The sequence below is a fragment of the Mandrillus leucophaeus genome, unplaced genomic scaffold, assembly GCF_000951045.1.
Source record: "Mandrillus leucophaeus isolate KB7577 unplaced genomic scaffold, Mleu.le_1.0 Scaffold833, whole genome shotgun sequence".
NCBI lineage: Eukaryota > Metazoa > Chordata > Mammalia > Primates > Cercopithecidae > Mandrillus > Mandrillus leucophaeus.
In genome coordinates this window covers 330,062-350,636 of record NW_012109064.1, presented here as the reverse complement: position 1 = coordinate 350,636, position 20,575 = coordinate 330,062, and the positions used below count along the sequence as shown (strand labels likewise).

At 39.9% G+C, this 20,575-nt stretch overlaps 1 protein-coding gene across 3 annotated transcripts in view; it reads right to left on the bottom strand.

Annotated features, from left to right (window-relative positions):
* TRPM6 (transient receptor potential cation channel, subfamily M, member 6) overlaps positions 1–20,575 on the bottom strand; it is a 187,959-nt gene that overhangs the window by 119,534 nt on the left and 47,850 nt on the right. For all 3 annotated transcript variants that reach the window (XM_011968246.1, XM_011968247.1, XM_011968248.1), the window contains exons 2-5: positions 19,473–19,552; positions 16,082–16,120; positions 3,833–4,010; positions 1,710–1,923 (exon numbers count right to left, since the gene is read on the bottom strand). In XM_011968246.1, the coding sequence (XP_011823636.1) occupies positions 1,710–1,923; positions 3,833–4,010; positions 16,082–16,120; positions 19,473–19,552 (511 nt within the window). The remainder of the gene's footprint in view (positions 1–1,709; positions 1,924–3,832; positions 4,011–16,081; positions 16,121–19,472; positions 19,553–20,575) is intronic.

Here is a 20,575-nt window from a genome sequence, read left to right as displayed (position 1 = left end):
TAAGGCAAAATATCAACATTCTACAAGTGCTACAGGCAGTAAATGCTGTAGACATTAAAGACAAAAGTGAGTAGCTCTAGTGGAGATATTCAGGAGGCTGTTTCATGGGTGTGTTGGCATCTTGTGTAGATCTTAAAACATGAGCAAAATTTGATAGGAGACACTGGGCAGGGCATGCCAAACCAAAAGAGAAAAAAGTAAAGGGAAGATAGAAAACCACAGGTTAGGCCGGACACGGTGGCTCACGCCTGTAACCCCAGCAGTTTGGGAGGCCAAGGTGGGCAGATTGCCTGAGGTTAGGAGTTCGAGGCCAGCCTGGCCAATATGGCTTCTCTACTACAAATACAAAAATTAGCCGGGCATGGTGACAGGCGCCTGTAATCCCGGCACTTTGGGAGGTTGAGGCGGGAAAATCACTTGAACCAGGGAGGTGGAGGTTACAGTGAGCCAAGATTGCATCATTGCACTCCAGCCTGGGTGACAAGAGCGAGACTTCATTTCAAAAAAAAAAAGAAAGAAAACCACAGGTTAGTAACAAATTGGTAAGAGACAAGAGTTTATGGAATCACTAGTTCTCAATCCTGGCTGACATGCTTCAGTAGCTCTGGACAAAAGCCTCTAATTCATCTGGGGAACAGCCTGTACATCAGTACTTTAAAAGCTCCCCAGGTTGTCCTTCCGTGCGGACAGTTCACACACACTGAATCAAAGAAATACGGTCAGAGCCCACCATATAAAGTTCTTGAATTTCAGATTTCAAGGAGTGTAAAAGAGTCAGTGATTGAGACGGTGAGTGTTTTGGCAATCATGTAGTTAAAAAGAAAAAGAAAAGTATTTACTGACGCCCAAAACACACAATGCAAGTTTTACCCACATCACTGATTTCTCAAGTCTGAGAAACTGACAATGATTACAAGAGTTTAGCGAAAGTCCAGGCCTACACACACTATGCACTTGCATGGATTCATGTCCCTTCTAGCCTTACTGTAGTTGGGAGCTCAGGAAAGACTATTTTCTTTGCCAGAGGTTTATCTGAAGTTACATTAAAATAGTATATTCTGACAATGGCAAAAACACATTCCAGGAAAAATCTATGATTCTTCTGGGTTTATTTTCTAGTCACTAGGATCTTTCTTCCTCACAGCCCCACGTATCCTAGGAGCACTACAGAGCAGAGATTATGTGGCACACTACCTGATTCACAGTTAGGAGAAAAAAGAGAGAAGAAAGAAAGGAAGGAAGGAAGGAAGAAAGAAAGAAAAAAGGAAGGAAGGAAGGAAGGAAGGGAGGAAGGAAGGAAGGAAGGAAGGGAGGAAGGGAGGAAGGAAGGGGAGAGAGAAAGAAAAAGAAAGAAAGAGAGAGAGAAAGAAAAAGAGAAAGAAAGAGAGAGAGAAAGAAAAGAAAGAAAGAAAGAAACTAAGAACGAAAGAAAGAAAAAAGGAAGGAAGGAAGGAAGGAAGGGAGGAAGGAAGGAAGGAAGGAAGGGAGGAAGGGAGGAAGGAAGGGGAGAGAGAAAGAAAAAGAAAGAAAGAGAGAGAGAAAGAAAAAGAGAAAGAAAGAGAGAGAGAAAGAAAAGAAAGAAAGAAAGAAACTAAGAACGAACGAAAGAAAGAAAGAAAGAAAGGAGGGAAAGAGGGAGGGAGGAAGGGAAGGTGGAAGAGAGGGAGGGAGGGAGGGAGGGTGGGAGAAAGGGAGGGAGGGAGCTTTACCTGTATTGATGCCTTCAGTTATTATCCACGCTCCTGTTGTCTCTGCAGCTTTAACCAAACCTTGGTTGAAAATCTCTTTAAATTTAGAGGGCATAGTAAAGTTCTGGATGCCCCCATGGACTGAGATCACCAGCTTGGGCAGTTCCATTTTCCACTCTTTCAACATTAAATGTAACAGATGATCCAATTTTGTATCATAAGAAGTTCTAATATACTGCAAGAAAAGCACATGTAGGTGAACAGAACATTGTAAAAAAGACATGCCAGGCACAGAAACAATGAGCACCCAGCAGGGCAACTGAAATGGCCAAAATCTAAAAGGAAGTATGTGGGATCTCTTTAAAGTTCATCTTCAGGTAATGGAAATATTTACTTTTAAAAGATCCCACACTCCCATTAAGTTCCTTCTGGGAATTACAGGTCACTGTAGGAAAGCTTCCTCTGGTTTTCAAGGCTGGCCCTCCAATGCTCTCCAGAGAACCTGGGGTGAGGCAGAAATACTTCAAACAGGCAGGGTGCAGTGGCTCATGCTTGTAATTCCGGCACTTTGGGAGGCCGAGGCGGGTGGATCACCTGAGGTCAGGAGTTCAAGATCAGCCTGGCCAACATGGTGAAACCCCGTTTCTACTAAAAATACAAAAAATTAGCCAGGCATGGTGGCACATGCCTGTAATCCCAGCTACCTGGCAGACAGAGGCAGGAGAATTGCTTGAGCCCAGGAGGCGGAGGTTGCAGTGAGCTGAGATCACTCACTCCACGCCACTGCACTCCAGCATAAGTGACAGAGCAGGACTTTGTCTCAGAAAAAAAAAAAAAAGAAAGAAAGAAAGAAATACTTCAAACAACTGGCCAAAATCACTGTGTCAGCAAACCTTTTCATCAGAAGCTATAACAAATAGGTGAAATGGGATTTTTCATAAATGCTATGGCTTTCCATTTACTTAACCATTTCACATATTTGCACTATTTAAATTAAAATTCAAGAGCATGGACATTTAATTTATTGTAAATTTTACCTTCTGATCATTCCCTTAAAACTGTAAATTTTACCTTTTAACCATTATTCCTCTGAAAACACTCTCATTCCAAAATACTTTTCACAAAATAGTCATCTCTTTAATAGTCTATGTAAGCAAAAGAAAAGATGAGGGAAATCAAAGCCAGCAGGTAGCCCTAGAATCATTTTTTATTTTACCTAAGATTATATTGCATGGCTGGCTTCCTTCTTCCCGCAAATGCAGATCATTCAAATGACACTGAGATGAATTTGCCTCCCTCGAACTTATGTGAACCAACAGCAAGAGTAAGTCAGATTTATAGGAAGAAGTAAGGATAATAAGAAACCATGAATTATGAAACAAAAACAACCACAGGCAAAGATCTCCACACATGCAAATAGGAATTAACACATGATCCTCCAGAATGTGACAGTAATTTAAAACAATTTCCGATTCATCTTTGAACTACTTTTTTTTTTTTTTTTTTTTTTTTGAGACGAAGTCTCACTCTGTCACCCAGGCTGGAGTGCAGTGGTGCAATCTTAGCTCACTGCAACCTCCGCCTCCCAGGTTCAAGTGATTCTCCAGCCTCAGCCTCCTGAGTAGCTGGGATTACAGGCCCGTGCCACCACACCCAGCGAAATTTTGTATTTTTTAGTAGAGACAGGTTTTCGCCATGTTGGCCAGGCTGGTCTCAAACTCCTGACGTCAGGTGATCCACCTGCCTTGGCCTCCCAGAGTTCTGGGATTACAGGCATGAGTCAATGTGCCCAGCGTGAACTTCTTGATACATAATTCCTTTATTCCAAAATTAAAATATTAAAATTTCTGAACATCAGGAATGGTGCAGTTATTGAAAAATGTGAAGGCAGAAATACTTCAAACAGGCAGAAACCTGTTAGTAGAAACCCCATCTCTACCAAAATTACAAAATTAGCCGGTTGTGGTGGTGGGTGCCTGTAGTCCCAGCTGCTCGGGAGGCTGAGGCAGGAGAATCGCTTGAACCCGGGAGGCAGAGGTTGCAGTGAGCCAAGATCCCGCCATTGCACTCCAGCCTGGGCGACAAAAGCAAAACTCCGTCTCAAAAAAAAGAAACCAGCAAAAAAATTTGGGTTATTAGCAAACCTTGGCATGGGAGGTGTGCTCTCCATCTTGGAAATTAATCGTGCCAAAAGTATCTGTTGGACTTTTCATTGTGTGCTTTTCAACAGACCATTGTTCACTTTCTTTACCCTTGGCAGCTGAGATGGTCCAGGAATAATCTATCCCAGCATGGTCTCCAATCAGTCGGCCACAGTAACACCTTAAATTCAAGACCAAAAAAAACTCAACTTCAAAATAGAAAATAGATGCAATGTTTCTATCTTTTTCTAAAGTAATGTATAGATGCCATATGGTTTTTCTTAAAACTTCACATTAAGGTTTATATTAGATTTCTAACATAGGACTGTCTTCTAAGTTTAGAAACACTATTAGTGGGTCTCTCCCTTGGCGGCACATTAGGATAATTTGGGGAATATTTTTTTTTAAACGCAGGAATACCTTGGAGATATTGAAAGTTTGGTTCCAGTCCACTGCAATAAAGTAAATATGGCAATAAAACTGGTCACACAAATAGTTTGGTTTCCCAGTGCATATAGAAGTTATGCTGACACTATACTGTAGTCTATTAAGTGTTCAATAGCATTATGTCTAAAAAACAATGTACATACCTTAATTAAAATAATTTATTGCTAAAAAATGCTACCAACCATCTGAGCCTTCAGTGAGTTGTAATCTATGTGCTGGTGAAGGATCTTGTCTCAATGTTGGTGGTTGCTAACTGATCAGAATGGTGGTTGCTGAAGGTTAAGGTGGCTGGGGCACTATGTCTTAAAATAAGACAACAATGAAGTTTGCCACATTGATTGACTCTTTCTTTCACAAAAGATTTCTCTGTAGCATGTGATGCTGTTTGATAGCATTTTACCCACAGTAGAACTTATTTCAAAACTGGAGTCAATCCTCTCAAACTCTGCCACTGTTTTATCAATTAGGTTTATGTCATATTCTAAATCCTTTGCTGTCATTTCTACAACAGTCAATCTTCACCAGTAGATTCCATTTCAATGAATCATTTTCTTTGTTCATCCATAAGAAGCAACTCCTCATCTAATCAAGTTTTTTAATGAGATTCAGTCACACCCTTCAAGCTCCAGTTTTGATCCTAGATGTCTTGCTATTTCCAGCACCTTCTATAGTGACTTCCTCCACTGAAGTCTTGAATCTCTCAAAGTCATCCATGAAAGTTGGGATCAACTTCTCCAAAACTCTCATTAATGTTGCATTTTGACCTCCTCCCATGAATCACGAATGTTCTTAATGGCATCTAGAATGGTGAATCCTTTCCAGAAGGTTTTCAATTTACTTTGTCCGGAACCATCAGAGGAATCACTATCTATAGCAGCTAAAGCCATACAAAATATATTTCTTAAATAATAAGAGTTGAAATTGAAAATTATTTCTTGATCCATAGGCTGCAGAATGGGTGTTGTGTTAGCAGGTATGAAAACAACCTTCATCTCCTTGTAATATTTCCGTAAGAGCTCTTGGGTGACCAGGTGTGTGGTCAATGAGCAGAAATATGTTTAAAGGAATCTTTTTTTTTTTTTTTTAAGCAGTAGATCTCAACAGTGGGCTTAAAATATTCAGTAAACCATACTAAAAACAAATGTACTGACAATCAGGCTTTGTTGTTCCATTTATAGAGCACAAGTAGAGTAAATTCAGCGTAATTATTAAGGGACCTAAAATTTTGGCATGGTAAATGAGGGCTAGCTTTAACACAAAGTCACCAGCACTGGTGCTGATAGACTTGATCGATCCAAGGTTCCTACAAACCTCCAACTCTCTCCTAACAAGAGAGTCAGCCTGTCCTTTGAAGCTTTGAAGCTTTGAAGCCAGACATTGACTTCTCTCTAGCTATGAAAGTCTTAGATGGCATCTTCTTCCAACATAAGGCTGTTTGTCTACATTGAACATCTTTGTTTAGTGTAGGTACCTCATCAACAATCTTAGCTAGATCATCTAAATAACTTGCTGCAGCTCCTCTGTTAGCATTTATTGCTTCACCCTGAACTTTTATATTACGGAGACTGCTTTTTTCTTTAAACCTCATGAAGCAACATCTGCTAGGTTCAAACTTTTCTTTTGAAGCTTTCTCACCTCTCTCAGACTTGATAGAATTGAAAAGAGTTAGGACCTTGCTCTGGATTAGTCTTTCATTTAGGGGAATGGTGTGGCTGGTTTGATCTTCTATCCAGACCACTCAAATTTTCTTCACATCAGCAATAAAGCTGTTTCTTTTCTTATCATCTGTGCGTTCACTGGAGTAGCACTTATAGTTTCCATCAAGCACCTTTCCTTTGCATTCACAACTTGGCTAATTGTTTGGCACAAAGGACCTAGCTTTCAGCCTATCTCAGCTTTCAACATGCCTTCCTCACTAAGCTTAATTATTTCTAGCTTTTGATTTAAACTGAGATATGCGAGACTCTTTATTTCATTTTGTTTCACTAAGTGGCCATTATAGTATTATTAATTGGCCTAATTTCAACATTGTGGCATCTCAAGGTAGAGAGAGGCACAAGGAGAGGGAGAGAGACAGGATCGGTCAGTGGAATAGTCAGAACATATATAACATTTATCTAATTGTTTGCCCCATCTTATATGAGACTCCAAAACAATTATAATAGTGACATCAAAGATCACCGATTAAAGATTGTCATAACAGATACAATAATGATAAGATGAAGAAGTTTGAAACATTGCAAGAATTATTAAAATGTGATGCAAAGACAAGAAATTAGCATGTGCCATTGGAAAAATGGCACTGATAGACTTGCTCAATGCAAGGTTCCCACAAACCTCCACATTATACAAAATGCAGTATCAGTAAAGCACAATGAAGTAACACACGTGAGGTATATGCCTGTACTAAAAATCTCTTGCATGCTCATGTTCACAGCAGCATTATTCTGAATATCCACAAAGTGGAAGCAACACAAATGTCCATCAGTGGAGGAGTGGACAAACAAATGTGGTATATAAATACCACGGTATATGATTCAGTCTTAAAAAGGAAGAAAATACTGATATATGCTATAACATGGAAAAACCTTGAAGACATTATGCTAATTAAAAGAAGTCAATCGCAAAAAGATAAACAGGCCAAGTGTAGTGGCTCATGCCTGTAATTCCAGCATGTTGGGAGGGCAAGGTGGGAGGATCGCTTGAGGCCAAGAGTTCATGACCAGCCTGGGCAACACAGCAAAACCCTGTCTCTACAAAAAATATAAAAATTAGCCCCGCGTGGTGGCACAAGTCTGTAATCTCACCTACTAGGGAGGCAGGAAAATCACTTGAGACTGGGAGGCAGAGGCTGCAGTGACCTGAGATTACGTCACTGTACTCCAGCCTGGGCAACAAAGTCAGACTCTGTCTCAAACAAAACAAAAAGTAAAAATAATTTATCATTTTATGCATTATCTACAACACGTTGAATAAAACTAACAAAAATACAAATATAGAGGGAAAGACTTATAATTTAGATGAGTAAAAAGAGCCTCTCTGACATTTTGGGATGGATGATTTAAAAAAAAATTTACGTAAAAAATAAATAAAAAGAGCCTCTCTAGGAAATCAATTTGACATCAAGAGAGTTCTTATCTCTTCAAAATGAATATCGAGAAGCAGAAAACATTTGTCATTTATTATAAAGAATTGAGTACAGTTCCTACTGTGACTTTCACCTCACCTTGATTAATCAATCAACAGATAAGTTGATTCTGCTTAGCTGCCTGGATATTAAATTTCTGTTTTCTTTAGATTTCTTGTCAATACAAACAAGTCAATTTATGGCCCAGTATATGAATAGACATTTAAGGGGCAAATTGTTTGCTTCTTTTTTTTCCCTATAATTAAAGTTCATTCTCTTCTTAAAGTGAAATTTGTATTTCTAAATTTATGTACCTCCTTTGCAAGAAGGGCCCTATTATATTATTTTAAAGTTCTTGCTATACCTATCTAATTCTCATTTAAAATAGTTACATTATTTTCTGGTATGAACTTCAGTGACAAATTTTTAAATGAGAATTAGATAGGTATAGCAGGAACTTTAAAAACTGAAAACATTTTTCTTATTGATTTTTTTTTTTTTTTTTTTTTTGAGACAGAGTCTCACTCTGTTGCCCAGGCTCAAGTTTAGTGGCATGATCTCTGCTCACTGCCCCCTCCACCTCCTGGATTCAAGCAATTCTCCTGCCTCAGCCTCCAAAGTAGCTAGGATTACAGGGGTGTGTCACCACGCCCGGATAACTTTTTTGCATTTTTAGTAGAGACGAGGTTTCACCAGGTTGCCCAGGTGGTCTTGAACTGCTGACCTCAGGTGATCTACCCACTTCGGCCTTCCAAAGTGCTGGGATTACAGTCGTAAGCCACCACTCCTGGCTATTTTACAATATTTTTCTAAAATGCACACTTTTAAGAAGTTACCTTCATCTATTAAAATCTTCAGACCTGGGTTTGTTTACAAGTTCCAAAAAACCTAGTCATCAATCCTATGAGTCTACAAACCACACGTGGCTCCATGCACTAATCTACCACGACATTATTCCTTTCCTACCTTGAGTATACAGATGAGGTGTTCTGCAAGTTAACAATGGTCTTTTCACGATTAGGTGCTACTATGTACCCACCATCAAGTTTTAACCAAAAATGGCTGACAATGTCAAGTATTAGCAAGGACACATTTCTTTTGTAAAACAGTTTTTAAAAATTATTATGTTTTAACATTCTCGCTTTTTAAAATTTTTACTTTTTAGTTTGAGATAAGTTCTTACTCCGTCACCCAGGCTGGAGTGCAGTGGTGTGACCACGGCTCACTGCAGGCTCGACTTCCCATGCTCAATCAATCCTTCCACCTCAGCATCCCGTGCAGCTGGAATTACAGGCACGGACTATCACATCTGGCTAATTTGGGGTTCTGCCATGTTGCCCAAGCTGGCGTTGAACTCCTGGGCTCCAGCAGTCCTTTCGCCTCAGTCTCTCAAAGTGCTGGAATTTTTAATCATTATTTTAAGATGTTAATTTGCATTCAATATTGTCAAAGGTAGGCTGGTCTGATGGTAGTAGATTATCAGAACTTACTAACATTAGTGTCACTAAAGTTGGTATACAATCCCCCACTGCTAAATTTGACTGGCTTTAAATATGTGTGTGTATATATATATATATATATAGTCATATATATATATATAGTCATATATATATGTAGTCAAAGACAAAGTATACTCTAAACCATTGTCATTCTTGATTTTAAGGGCCACAAATAACTTTGTGTCTCTGATTAAAGTTATGAAGCCTACACTCAGGAATTCTGAAAAATAGATAAATAATACAGTTATGAAGCCAGTCTCAAGAAAAAATATACACGTAGTAGTAGTTCCCCCTTATCTTCAGGGTATATGTTCCAAGACCTCCAGTGGGTGCCCAAAACCTCAGATAGTACCAAACCTAATTGCTGTCAATCAGAACAGGTTTCTGTTCACGTCTTCCACCCACAAATGCAACAACTGTTTCATTTTAACTAAGCACTTATCAAAATTATGGCCCTGTGGCCATAATTTTGCAGCTGAAGGTACAGCAGTAAAACTAGCATGAATTTCTTTTTCCTTCTTCACAATTTCATGGATAGAAGATGGGTTCGTACCACAGATATTAGCAGCTTCAGCTAACTTTTATTCTTACCTTATTAAGCTGAGAACTTTCACCTTTTCACTTAAAGAACGCACTTTATGGCTCTTTGGCACATCCAAATTGCCTGCATCACTATTCTTGCACTTTGGAGCCATTATGAAGGGTTACTTGGATCCAAGTACTGCAACACCAAGATAGTCAACCTGATAACCCTGACAGCTACTAAGCCACTAACAGGTGGGGAGCGTCTGTAGCATGGCTAGGCCGGACAAAGGAATGATTCATGTCCTAGGTTGGACAAAGCAAATGGCAAGAGATTTTATCAGGCCACTCAGAATGGCACCCAATTTTAAACCTATAAATAGTTTTTTCTGGGATTTTCTATTTAATATTTTTGGCCCATGAGAAACTGAAACAATGGAAAGTAAAATGGCAGAAAAGGGGGGACTACTCCTTTCAAATTTCTAAACCTTCTTTAATTAAAAATCGCATCCTGGTCCACAGTTTTCCCCAACTGCCCTGCCTCCAGCTGGATGATAGTGCCTGCATTGCCTCACCTGAAAGAGTCAGTATTCTTCTTGACAGCCTTTCATTCTAAATTTCAGTGTCTATATTCTGATGCACAATTAATTGCATAAACTACGTAAGGTGCAGTATACATTAGTAAATGTTATATTTAACTTCTATATATCTGCTTATCTGATAACAAATATATCCAGTGAGAAGAAAAAAACGTAAAGAAATCTAGACAGGGCCAGAGCTCAATTTCCAAACTGTTCCAAAGAGACGACAGAGACAAATACATTTGAGTACAAGGTGGAGAAATGTGGCTAGCTGTTATGGACTGAATTGTGTTCCAACAAAATTCATATGCTGAAGCCCTGACCCCAATGTGACTGTATTAATTACCTCCTTAAAGTTAAATTAAGTTAAATTCAGCAGGGCGTGGTGTCTCACGCCTTTCATCCCAGCACTTTGGGAGGCCCAGGGGGGCAGATCACCTGAGGTCAGGAGTTTTAGATCAGCCTGGCCAACATGGTGAAACCTCATCTCTACTCAAAATACAAAAAATTAGCCAGGTGTGGTGGCAGGTGCCTGTAATCCCAGCTACTCGGGAGGCTAACACGGGAGAATCGCTTGAACCCAGGAGGTGGAGGTTGCAGTGAACTGAGATCGCACCATTGCACTCCAGCCTGGGCAATAAGAGTGAGACTTCATCTCAAAAAAAAAAAAAAGTTAAGTTAAATTAAGTCATAAAGGTGGAGGACTAATTTGATAGGAATGATGTCCTTAGAAGAGGGAGAGATCCCAAGGATGTGTGCACACAGAGAAAAACCATCTGAAGACACAGTAAGAAGGTGGCCATCTGCAAGCCAAGGAGAGACCACAAGAGAAATCAACCCTGCAAACAACCTGGTCTTGGATTTCTGCCCTCCAGAACTGTGAAAAATTCATTTCTGTTGTTTAAACCATCTAGCTTGTTACGGCAGCTCTAGATGACTAAAATTCTAGTTATATATAGAACAGTGGGTTGTACCTGACAAGCAGGGGTACCCATAAACAAGAGCTGAAGCGCAGGCAGCTAGACCATAAACAGGAAGCATCTAGGAAGCGATGTGTCCTGGAGCAAAAGCACTGGACCAGGAAATGGCCAACGCCGTGCTAATCTCTACTCTCCCAAAGCCTCTATTTCTTCAACTGCAGTAATGTAAGCATTGGTTGGACAAGGTGGTCTCTAATGCCTTTCCTTTCCTTTCATTGTGTGACTGAGAACCTGTAGCAATGCTCACTGAGCAGGACCCTGCTCTGAAAGAGCTGATCAGTGGGCTTAGGATACTTATTGTGCAGCTACTGTACTGAGCAGCATGTCAGGTAGCACATGGTGAGAAGTTACAGGGGAAACAGAAGTGTCTACAACTTACAGTCTCTTCAGAGAACTAGAACAGGGCTGGGCGCAGTTCTATAATGCCAGCACTTTGGGAGGCCGAGGCAGGCAGATCACTTGAGGTCAGGCATTCTAGACCAGCCTGGACAACATGGTGAAACCCCATCTCTACTAAAAATACAAAAATCAGCTGGGCGTGGTGGCACGTGCCTGTAATCCCAGTTACTCACAAGGCTGAAGCACGAGAATCACTTGAACCCGGGAGGCGAAGTTATAGTGAGGCGAGATTGGGTCACTGCCCTCCAGCCTGGGCGACAGAGGGAGACTCCGTGTCAAAAAAAAAGAAAACCAGAACAAGCACAGGTGATGAAAACTTCGGTATATGCAAAAACCAGCGTAAGGCCAGGCGTGGTGGCTCACGCCTGTAATCTCCCCACTTTGGGAGGCTGAGATGGGTGGATCACATGAGGTCAGGAGTTCGAGACCAGCCTGGCCAACATGGTGAAACCCCATCTCTACTAAAAATACAAAAATTAGCTGGGCGTGGTGGCACGTGCCTGTAATCCCAGTTACTCACAAGGCTGAAGCACGAGAATCACTTGAACCCGGGAGGCGAAGTTATAGTGAGGCGAGATTGGGTCACTGCCCTCCAGCCTGGGCGACAGAGGGAGACTCCGTGTCAAAAAAAAAGAAAACCAGAACAAGCACAGGTGATGAAAACTTCGGTATATGCAAAAACCAGCGTAAGGCCAGGCGTGGTGGCTCACGCCTGTAATCTCCCCACTTTGGGAGGCTGAGATGGGTGGATCACATGAGGTCAGGAGTTCGAGACCAGCCTGGCCAACATGGTAAAACCCTGTCTCCACTAAAAATACAAAAATCATCCAGGTGTTATGGCACGTGCCTGTAATGCCAGCTTCTTGGGAGGGGGAGGCAGGAGAATTGCTTGAACCTAGGAGGCAGAGGTTGCCGTGAGCAGAGATCGCACCATTGTACTTCAGCCTGGGTAACAAGAGCGAAACTTCGTCTCAAAAAACAAAACAAAACAAAACAAAAAGTCAAAGTAAGAATATTGGGGTTCCATATGGAAAGGTTCTTAACGTAAAGGGAGGCACAGTAATCACAAAAGTACAGCATATACATAATCAGGATCTACTAGTTAGAATGGTGTCATCCGACCATCTTTTGGGACAAGGGTCACCCTTCAAAATGAAGCAGCATCTATTCAAATACAAGACAAATAATGATTCATCTGCCTGGCTTTTTCCCCGCAGAACATAAATTGAGGTAACCACATCTGGAGAGAGAACTCATTATGCTTTTATAAGGTAGTTCTTTAGTGCAAACCAACTTTCAGATTAAGTATATTTCTATTCTAATTATCTACTTGATTTGAGTTGACATTTTATTCTTTTTTTTCCCCCAGTTCATTAAATTGTAGCAAGGTCCCATAGAAGAAACAGATCTCCAAAATTAAAAAATATATATTTATGTTTGTCCCTTTAATTACAACTTTTGAAGTCTCAAAGAACATATCACCAACAAGTACTAAAAGCTCACTTTATATAAATGTCAATTCCAAGAGGGGGGTAAAAAAAAAAAAAGTTAATTCCCTCTCAAATTGTTTTATAAATTCAGTAAAATACCCATCACTCAGAGCATTTCACAGCCATGTTAAAAACAAAAAGTAAAATTTAAAAAGAAAGAAAAAAAACCATCAAAATCTCAAAATATTTTTCAGGGAACATGACAAGGTGATTCTAAAATTTATATTATGTCAGCCAGGTGCGGTGGCTCATGCCTGTAATCCCAGCACTTTGGGAGGCCAAGGAAGGCAGCTCACTTGAGGTCAGGAGTTTGAGATCACCCTGGCCAACATGGTGAAACCTCATCTCTGCTAAAAATACAAAAAATTAGCCAGGCGTGGTGGCGTGCGCCTGTAATCCCAGCTACTTGGGAGGCTGAGGCACGAGAATCGCTTGAACCTGGGAGGCAGAGGTTGTGGTGAGCCAAGATTGCACCACTGCACTCCAGCTTGGGCGACAGAGCTAGACTCTGTCTCAAATAAAAAAAACCCAAAAACAAACAAACAAACAAACATATATATATATATACACACATATATAAAAAATACAATCACTTATTGACAAGGAGATTTAGGATTATTTTAAAGCATTACAATATAGTCCAGGTGCAGTGGGTCCCAGCACTTTGGGAGGCTGAGGCAGGAGGATCGCTCAAGGCCAGGAGTTCTAGAATAGCCTGGACAACATAGCAAGAACCCAACTCTATAAAAAACAAAAAACATCAGCCAGGCACAGTGGTACCTGCCAGGAGTTAGGTAGCTACTCAGGAGGCTGAGGAGTGGGGATCACTTGAGCCCAAGAGTTTGAGGTTGCAATGAGCTATGATTGCACCACTGCACTTCAGCCTGGGAAACACAGCAAGACCTTGCCTTTAAAAATTAGAATTTTTTTTTTAAAGATAGTATTCCAATGTAGTGGAACTGCTTTTAAAACATACTATTTTCAATAAAATGTTTTCTTTTTCTTTTTGAGACAGGGTCTTGCTGTGTTGCCCAGGCTGAATGTGAACTCCTTGGCTCAAGCTATCCCCCATCCTCAGTCTCCTGAGTAGCTAGGACTATAGGCATGTGCCCACCATGCTTGGTTAAAATTTTCTTTCAATAAAATAAAATTTGTATAAACGCATAAAAGTCTTTTGAAAAGTAAAAACAATTTTTTAAAAGATAAATAAAGGATAGGAAACTTGCCCTATCAGATATCAAGACATATATTACAAGACTATAACAATGAAACAGAGCGGCATTTGACAAGTGTAAAAGTAGATCAAAAGTACTGAAAAGAAAGCTCAGAAACAAAGCCATAGACAGACAGAAATGTGGTATATAACACAGACAGCACCAGAAATGAATGAGACTAGGGGAGACTGCTCAGTAACTCGTATTAGGACATTTGGCTCTCCCTATCAAAAAAAATAAAACTAGTCTCAGCTAGGTGCAAAAATGACTAGTTTGTAACTATTTTTAATTTCTGAGAGGTATAAAAGTGGATGCTTTTCCAGTATTTTCACATTTAGTTATCTCTGAAGGTTGTGGGGTTGAGGTTTTGTAGGACATTGACAAGGAGAGTTTCTGAAGAATACAGTAGGAGCTGGGGAGAATAAATGAGGTCTTTTCTTTTTATTATATCCTTATTTTGCTTTGCATTTTATTAGGTTCGTGCAACAGTAATTGTGGCTTTCACCATCACTTTCTTTCTTTTTTTTTTTTTTTGAGACGGCGTCTCCCCCTTTTTTTTTTTTTTTTTTTTTTTTTGGAGAGGGGGTCCCCCCTTTTTTTTTTTTTTTTTTTTTTTGAGACAGAGTCTCCCTCTGGAGTGCAGTGGCACAATCTCGGCTCACTGAAAGCTCCGCCTCCCGGGTTCACGCCATCCTCCTGTCTCAGCCTCCTGACTAGCTGGGACTACAGGCACTCGCCACCACGCCCAGCTAATTTTTTGTATTTTCAGTAGAGATGGGGTTTCACCGTGTTAGCCAGGATGGTCTCGATCTTCTGACCTCGTGATCCACTCGCCTGGGTCTCCCAAAGTGCTGGGATTACAGGTGTGAGCCACCGCATCCAGCGTTCACCATTACTTTCAATAGCAAACACCACAATTACGTTTGCACCAATCTAATAGCAAAATTTGAAATAATTACTAAAAGGAAAAAAAAAATTGAAGAAAAAGTGAGAGGTCAGCCAAGTAGAAATTCTTCTTCCAGCAACCTCCTCCTTCTCCTTCTTGTTCCATATCTGTGGATGCTGGTTTCCTCTCCCCATGATTTGCTAAACTGACGATTCCAATTTTTTATTTTATTATTTTATTTTTTTTTTTTTTCTGAGACAGGGTCTCACTCTGCCACCCAGGCTGGTGCAGTGGCATAACGACAGCTCACTGCAGCCTTGACCTCCCAAGTTCAAGCAATCCTCTCACCTCAGCCTTCCAAATAGCTGGATCTACAGGCATACACCAACACGTCCCGCTACAATTTTTTGGGTTTTGTTTTTGCTTTTGTATGTCAAGACAGGGTTTTACCATGTTGTCCAAACTGGTCTCAAATCAGACCTCAAGCAGTCCACCCTCCTTGGCCTCCCAAAATCCTGGAATTACAGGTGTGAGTGACCGTGCCTAGCCCCAAATGTTTTTTTCCAAGAATAAATTTAACTTTGGTTCAATCCATTATATAAACTTCAGGCTATGATCAAAATTAAGAAAATTTCATTTCCTTCCACTTACAAAAGAGAAAGGTAAAAACGGTCACGTAGTTTAAAATGCAAATCACTGTTAAAATTTATATTGCACTAAAGAGCTGTTTTTGTCCATAAGCTTAGTATGCATACACAGCACCTGCAAGTCATACATCAATTATAGTCCCGTATGTGCATGCAGCATCTTCATTATCCAAACGTGATCATAAAACTAAAATGTAATGCTTTACAAGTGTTTCCAATGCTTTACAAGTAGAAATTCTTGTCGAAGGGCCTTAGCCAATTTACATGTCTCAGTAATTCAAGTAGTCTATTACGTTTGAATACACACTCTCCATCAAAAACATCTTTTTAAAACTTCCCTTGGAAAGGTAAATCGTATGCACCATTTACTGAGTCCATTCAAGATATGAGGAAACTGTCCCAGTGAATTTTAAATAGGATGCCTAAAAGCTAAAAGTAATCTTGCTTATCTAAGTCTTACCTGATTAAATTCTGGCAGAACTGGCATGCTGGAGTACACCTAAATTAAAGAAATAAAACCTCTGTTAGTTTGTTGGTGTATTTGAAAACACATTTAATGCTTGTACAGTAAATATCTATTCTTTTGCATGATCTATAAAACAAGGTTTGCTGAAATTCATATATCATGTTCCAAATATTCCATTATGGCATTTACCACATATAATTACTGCAGCAACTATGATCTAATTAATACAACATTCAGTTTAGAACCAAAATACCTCAATTTAAATCTCAGATAATAATATGTAATGTGTCTAATGGTACCTGGTAGACAGTGTGTACAATAATGGTAGCTATTATTATTATTAAACTATGAAGATAACACAGATTTCTTGAGAATCAAGACAATATATATATGTAAACCACTTTAAAACCATAAAGCACTATCAAATAAGGGACATTTGGTATCATTATAAATAATCCTTTATCTTTCTTTTTTATGATTCAGAAGAACCTTATGGATTTAGGGGTTAGCACTGTGGTCATCAATTATATTTTTGGGCCAGGCACAGTGGCTTATGCCTGTAATCCCAGCACTTTGGGAGGCTGAGGTGGGAGGATTGCTTGAGTTCAGGAGTCCAAGACCAGCCTGGGCAACATAATAAGACCTTGACTCTTATAAAAAAATTCAAAAAATTAGCCCTGTGTGCTGATGTGTGCCTGTGATCCCAGCTACTGGGGAGGCTAAGGTGGGAGGATTGCTTGAGTCCTGGAGGTTGAGGCTTCAGTAAGCCAAGGTCATGCCACTGCACTGCAACGTGGGGGACACAGCAAGATCTTGTCTCAAAATGTGTGTGTGTGTGTGTGTGTGAGAAGAAGTATTAACAGGGAATTCTAGTTAAAATAATGGAAGAGGCCGGGTGCGGTGGCTCACACCTGTAATCCCAGCACTTTGGGAGGCCGAGGCGGGCAGATCACAAGGTCAGGAGATCGAGACCACGGTGAAACCCCGTCTCTACTAAAAATACAAAAAATTAGCCGGGCGCAGTGGCGGGCGCCTGTAGTCCCAGCTACTCAGGAGGCTGAGGCAGGAGAATGGTGTGAACCCGGGAGGTGGAGCTTGCAGTGAGCCGAGATCGCGCCACTGCACTCCAGCCTGGGCGACTGAGTGAGACTCCGTCTCAAAATTAAAAAAAAAAAAAAAAAAAGGAAGAAAAGGTAATGTTCATAAAATAAGGGTTGCTCTAAGTTATTCAGAAACTAATATTCAGGACTTTTATTTCTTCCTGTCCCAGCCTTTCCGGAATGCCTTTTCTCAGAAGCTTTCTTTCAACAGTAAATTGAATATGAGAAGGAAAAAGATGTTATAATCAAGTGTATCACATTTGTTTCTTATTGGGAGCTACAAAAATAATAAAAGAAAGAAACTTTTATCGATATTTTAAAAAATGAATTATCACCCTCTTCCTGTGCACCGTAATGAAGAAAACCACATAAAAGCTACAATTCTGAGAATTTTACTAGAATCTAAGAAAAAGGCTGGCATAGAAGAAATAGCCATAATCATCCACTAACTTTTATCTACAAACCTACAATATAGAGACTGTTTTTTCACTTGCTAAAGTATACCATGCCTTAGAACATTCGTGGAATTAACAATCATTGATATTCTTCTTCAGTCTATGGGCTAGTAAAAGAGTAATTTCATCACTTTTTTTGAGATTCAAGATTATTGTGAAAATGATTTTTTTATTCACAGACACAAAATGAACCACCTGAATCAATTTGCATTCCAGTCACCACCACACGATGTCATAAAAGATGAAGGAGAAAAACAAGGTTATCTTGGCATACTATAAACTTTTTTTAAGCAGGTAAAATGAGAATTTCCAATCACAAGACTTACAAATCATAGGTAATTCAGTAAGGGTGGGACTAGTAAATATTTAACAAAGGCAAGGAAAACTATTTCAGTCATCTCCAAAGAACTAGAATTTCAAAAACCTTACCATGCTACCCTTGATAAGCACATAGTTATGAGTTCTAAACCTTAAAGGAATAAAAGGACAAATGCTCAAAAATATCTAAAAATAGAGTGGTTCCCTTACTTAAAATATTACTCTTCTATTTTCCTTTTAATTTATTTTTCCAAGGGCAATGTCAATCTTAATTTCACAGACCTGATTACCCAGAGGAATTTTCCATAGCCCTTTCTTCCCCTATCTTTCACTAGTTGCTTTTTTGACCTTCGTTCTACAAGTAGAGCTTCCAAAGCGTTGTCAAGAACTCAGTAGTCAAACTCAAATTATTCCATCTGCTGCCGATTATCTGCTCAATCCAAAAGCCTACGGGCGCTCGCTTCGGCAGCACACATACTAAAATTGGAATGATACAGAGAAGATTAGCATGGCCCCTGCTCAAGGATGACATGCAAATTCATAAAGCATTCCATAAAAATAAAGTCTATGGAAGGAAAATGGAACTGAAATTACCTGTTTGTCTAATCTGGGCACAGTGTAATGAAATATACCAGTCACTATTTTCCACAGATACTTTAGTTGGGGATAAGAAACACTCACAATATTTGGAATATTCAGTAGTCAGAAAATGTAAATTATTGATTCCAACCCAGTGAAACGGATGTAACACTAGATATTTCTGTAACGTCTATACCCCCATCAAGAGGAACAGAAGCATCAAGTAGAATAAAATCCACGACAATATTAACAGTGACGGCATTGAGAAAAACTTCTTTATACTTCATTAAATTCCTTAAACGGATATTTATCACCGGGTGCAGTGGCTCATGCCTGTAATCCTAGCACTTTGGGAGGCCGAGGTGGGTGGATCACAAGGTCAGGAGATCAAGACCATCCTGGCTAACATGGTGAAACCCCATCTACTAAAAATACAAAACTTAGCCAGGCATGGTGGCAGGCACTTGTAATCCCAGCTACTCGGGAGGCTGAGGCAGGAGAATTGCTTGAACCCGGGAGGTGGAGGTTGCAGGGAGCTGAGATTGAGCCATTGCACTCCAGCCTGGGGGACAAGAGCGAGACTTCATCTCAAAAAAATGGAAAAAAAAAAAAACACAGATGTTTATCAAGAGCCTACTATGTGGCAGGCACTGTCACAGACACTGGAGTAAGAGTAAGGTAAAAATTAACAAGGTCCCTGTTCTTCCCAGATTTTCTACAATAATCATGTACTATTTTTATAAAGTGAAAGAAATAAACATTGAAAATTCTAACTTTATAGATGTAATCAAATCTTCTAAACAAGTCATATTTCTAAAATTCTAATTTTATAGATATAATCAAATCTTCTAAACAAGTCATATTTCTAAGTTTCTATAAACAGTCCTCCAGGTAGTGTTGCTTTTAAAAGAAGAATGTAATTGAAAATTTTACCTGTGAGGATTTTTTGAGCTGGGTATGACTGTGCTACATTCTCTCTTGTCAAATACTCCTTTAATCCAGGATTTCTGGGACTAAAAAGAAAGTGTCATTATTTTATACTCAATTATGTGACAAAACAATGTAACCATAGTAGTTCGGGCAGGTAAGAAATACTCAAGTATCACGAATGCTAATTAAAATGCCAAGACCAACCCCACACAGGCTAAGCATTTACCAGTTTCTATTACAGATAATATAGGCACAAATAAGCCAAATGTGAACATTAAACGACACACAAAGTGAATATGGCCACAATCCCACTTTGAGTAACTGAAGCCCTACATGAACAAACCCCTAGCAAGGAAGTAAAGATATAACTGATTTATCCTCTTAAATCTGCCAAAAGTCACTTTTACATCTTGTACCATAATCCTATGGAATAAATACAAAGCTCCGAAAACTTCAAAATCTTTACCTATCAAGTCCCACTTTGGCTAAGATTTCACAGGAAACTGGAAAGAGTGTCTCTGACTTCAGTAAGATTCAATACACATTCTGCAAGCATAGTTTACCACTGGCTGTGTTGTTTCAGGTTGCACAGCCTATAACTGCCCCTAAATCCAAGTGAGACACTGATACCTACTCTTCCTCCTAATAAACTCTCTCCCATTCTACAGAATCCATGTCACAGCCAAGCTCCTCCATAAGCTATATTACAAGTCCAGTGGCAGAGGACACTGGATCGACTATACAGCCCAACTACTTATGAGCCTGGCCTCATCCTAATATAAAAATATTTTGGCTCTAAATGGTATAAGAATATGTGTCCTAGCTGGTCACGGTGGCTCACGCCTGTAATCCCAACACTTTTGGGAGGCCGAGGCGGGTGGATCACTTGAAGTCAGGAGTTCGAGACCATACTGGCAAATATGGTGAAACCTCGTCTCTATTAGAAATACAAAAAATTAGCTGGGCATGGTGGCGGGCAACTGTAATCCCACCTACTTGGGAGGTTGAGGCATGAGAATCGCTTGAACCTGGGAGGCAGAGATTGCAGTGAGCCAAGATCGCGCCACTGTACTCCGGCCTGGGTGGCAGAGCGAGACTCTGTCTCA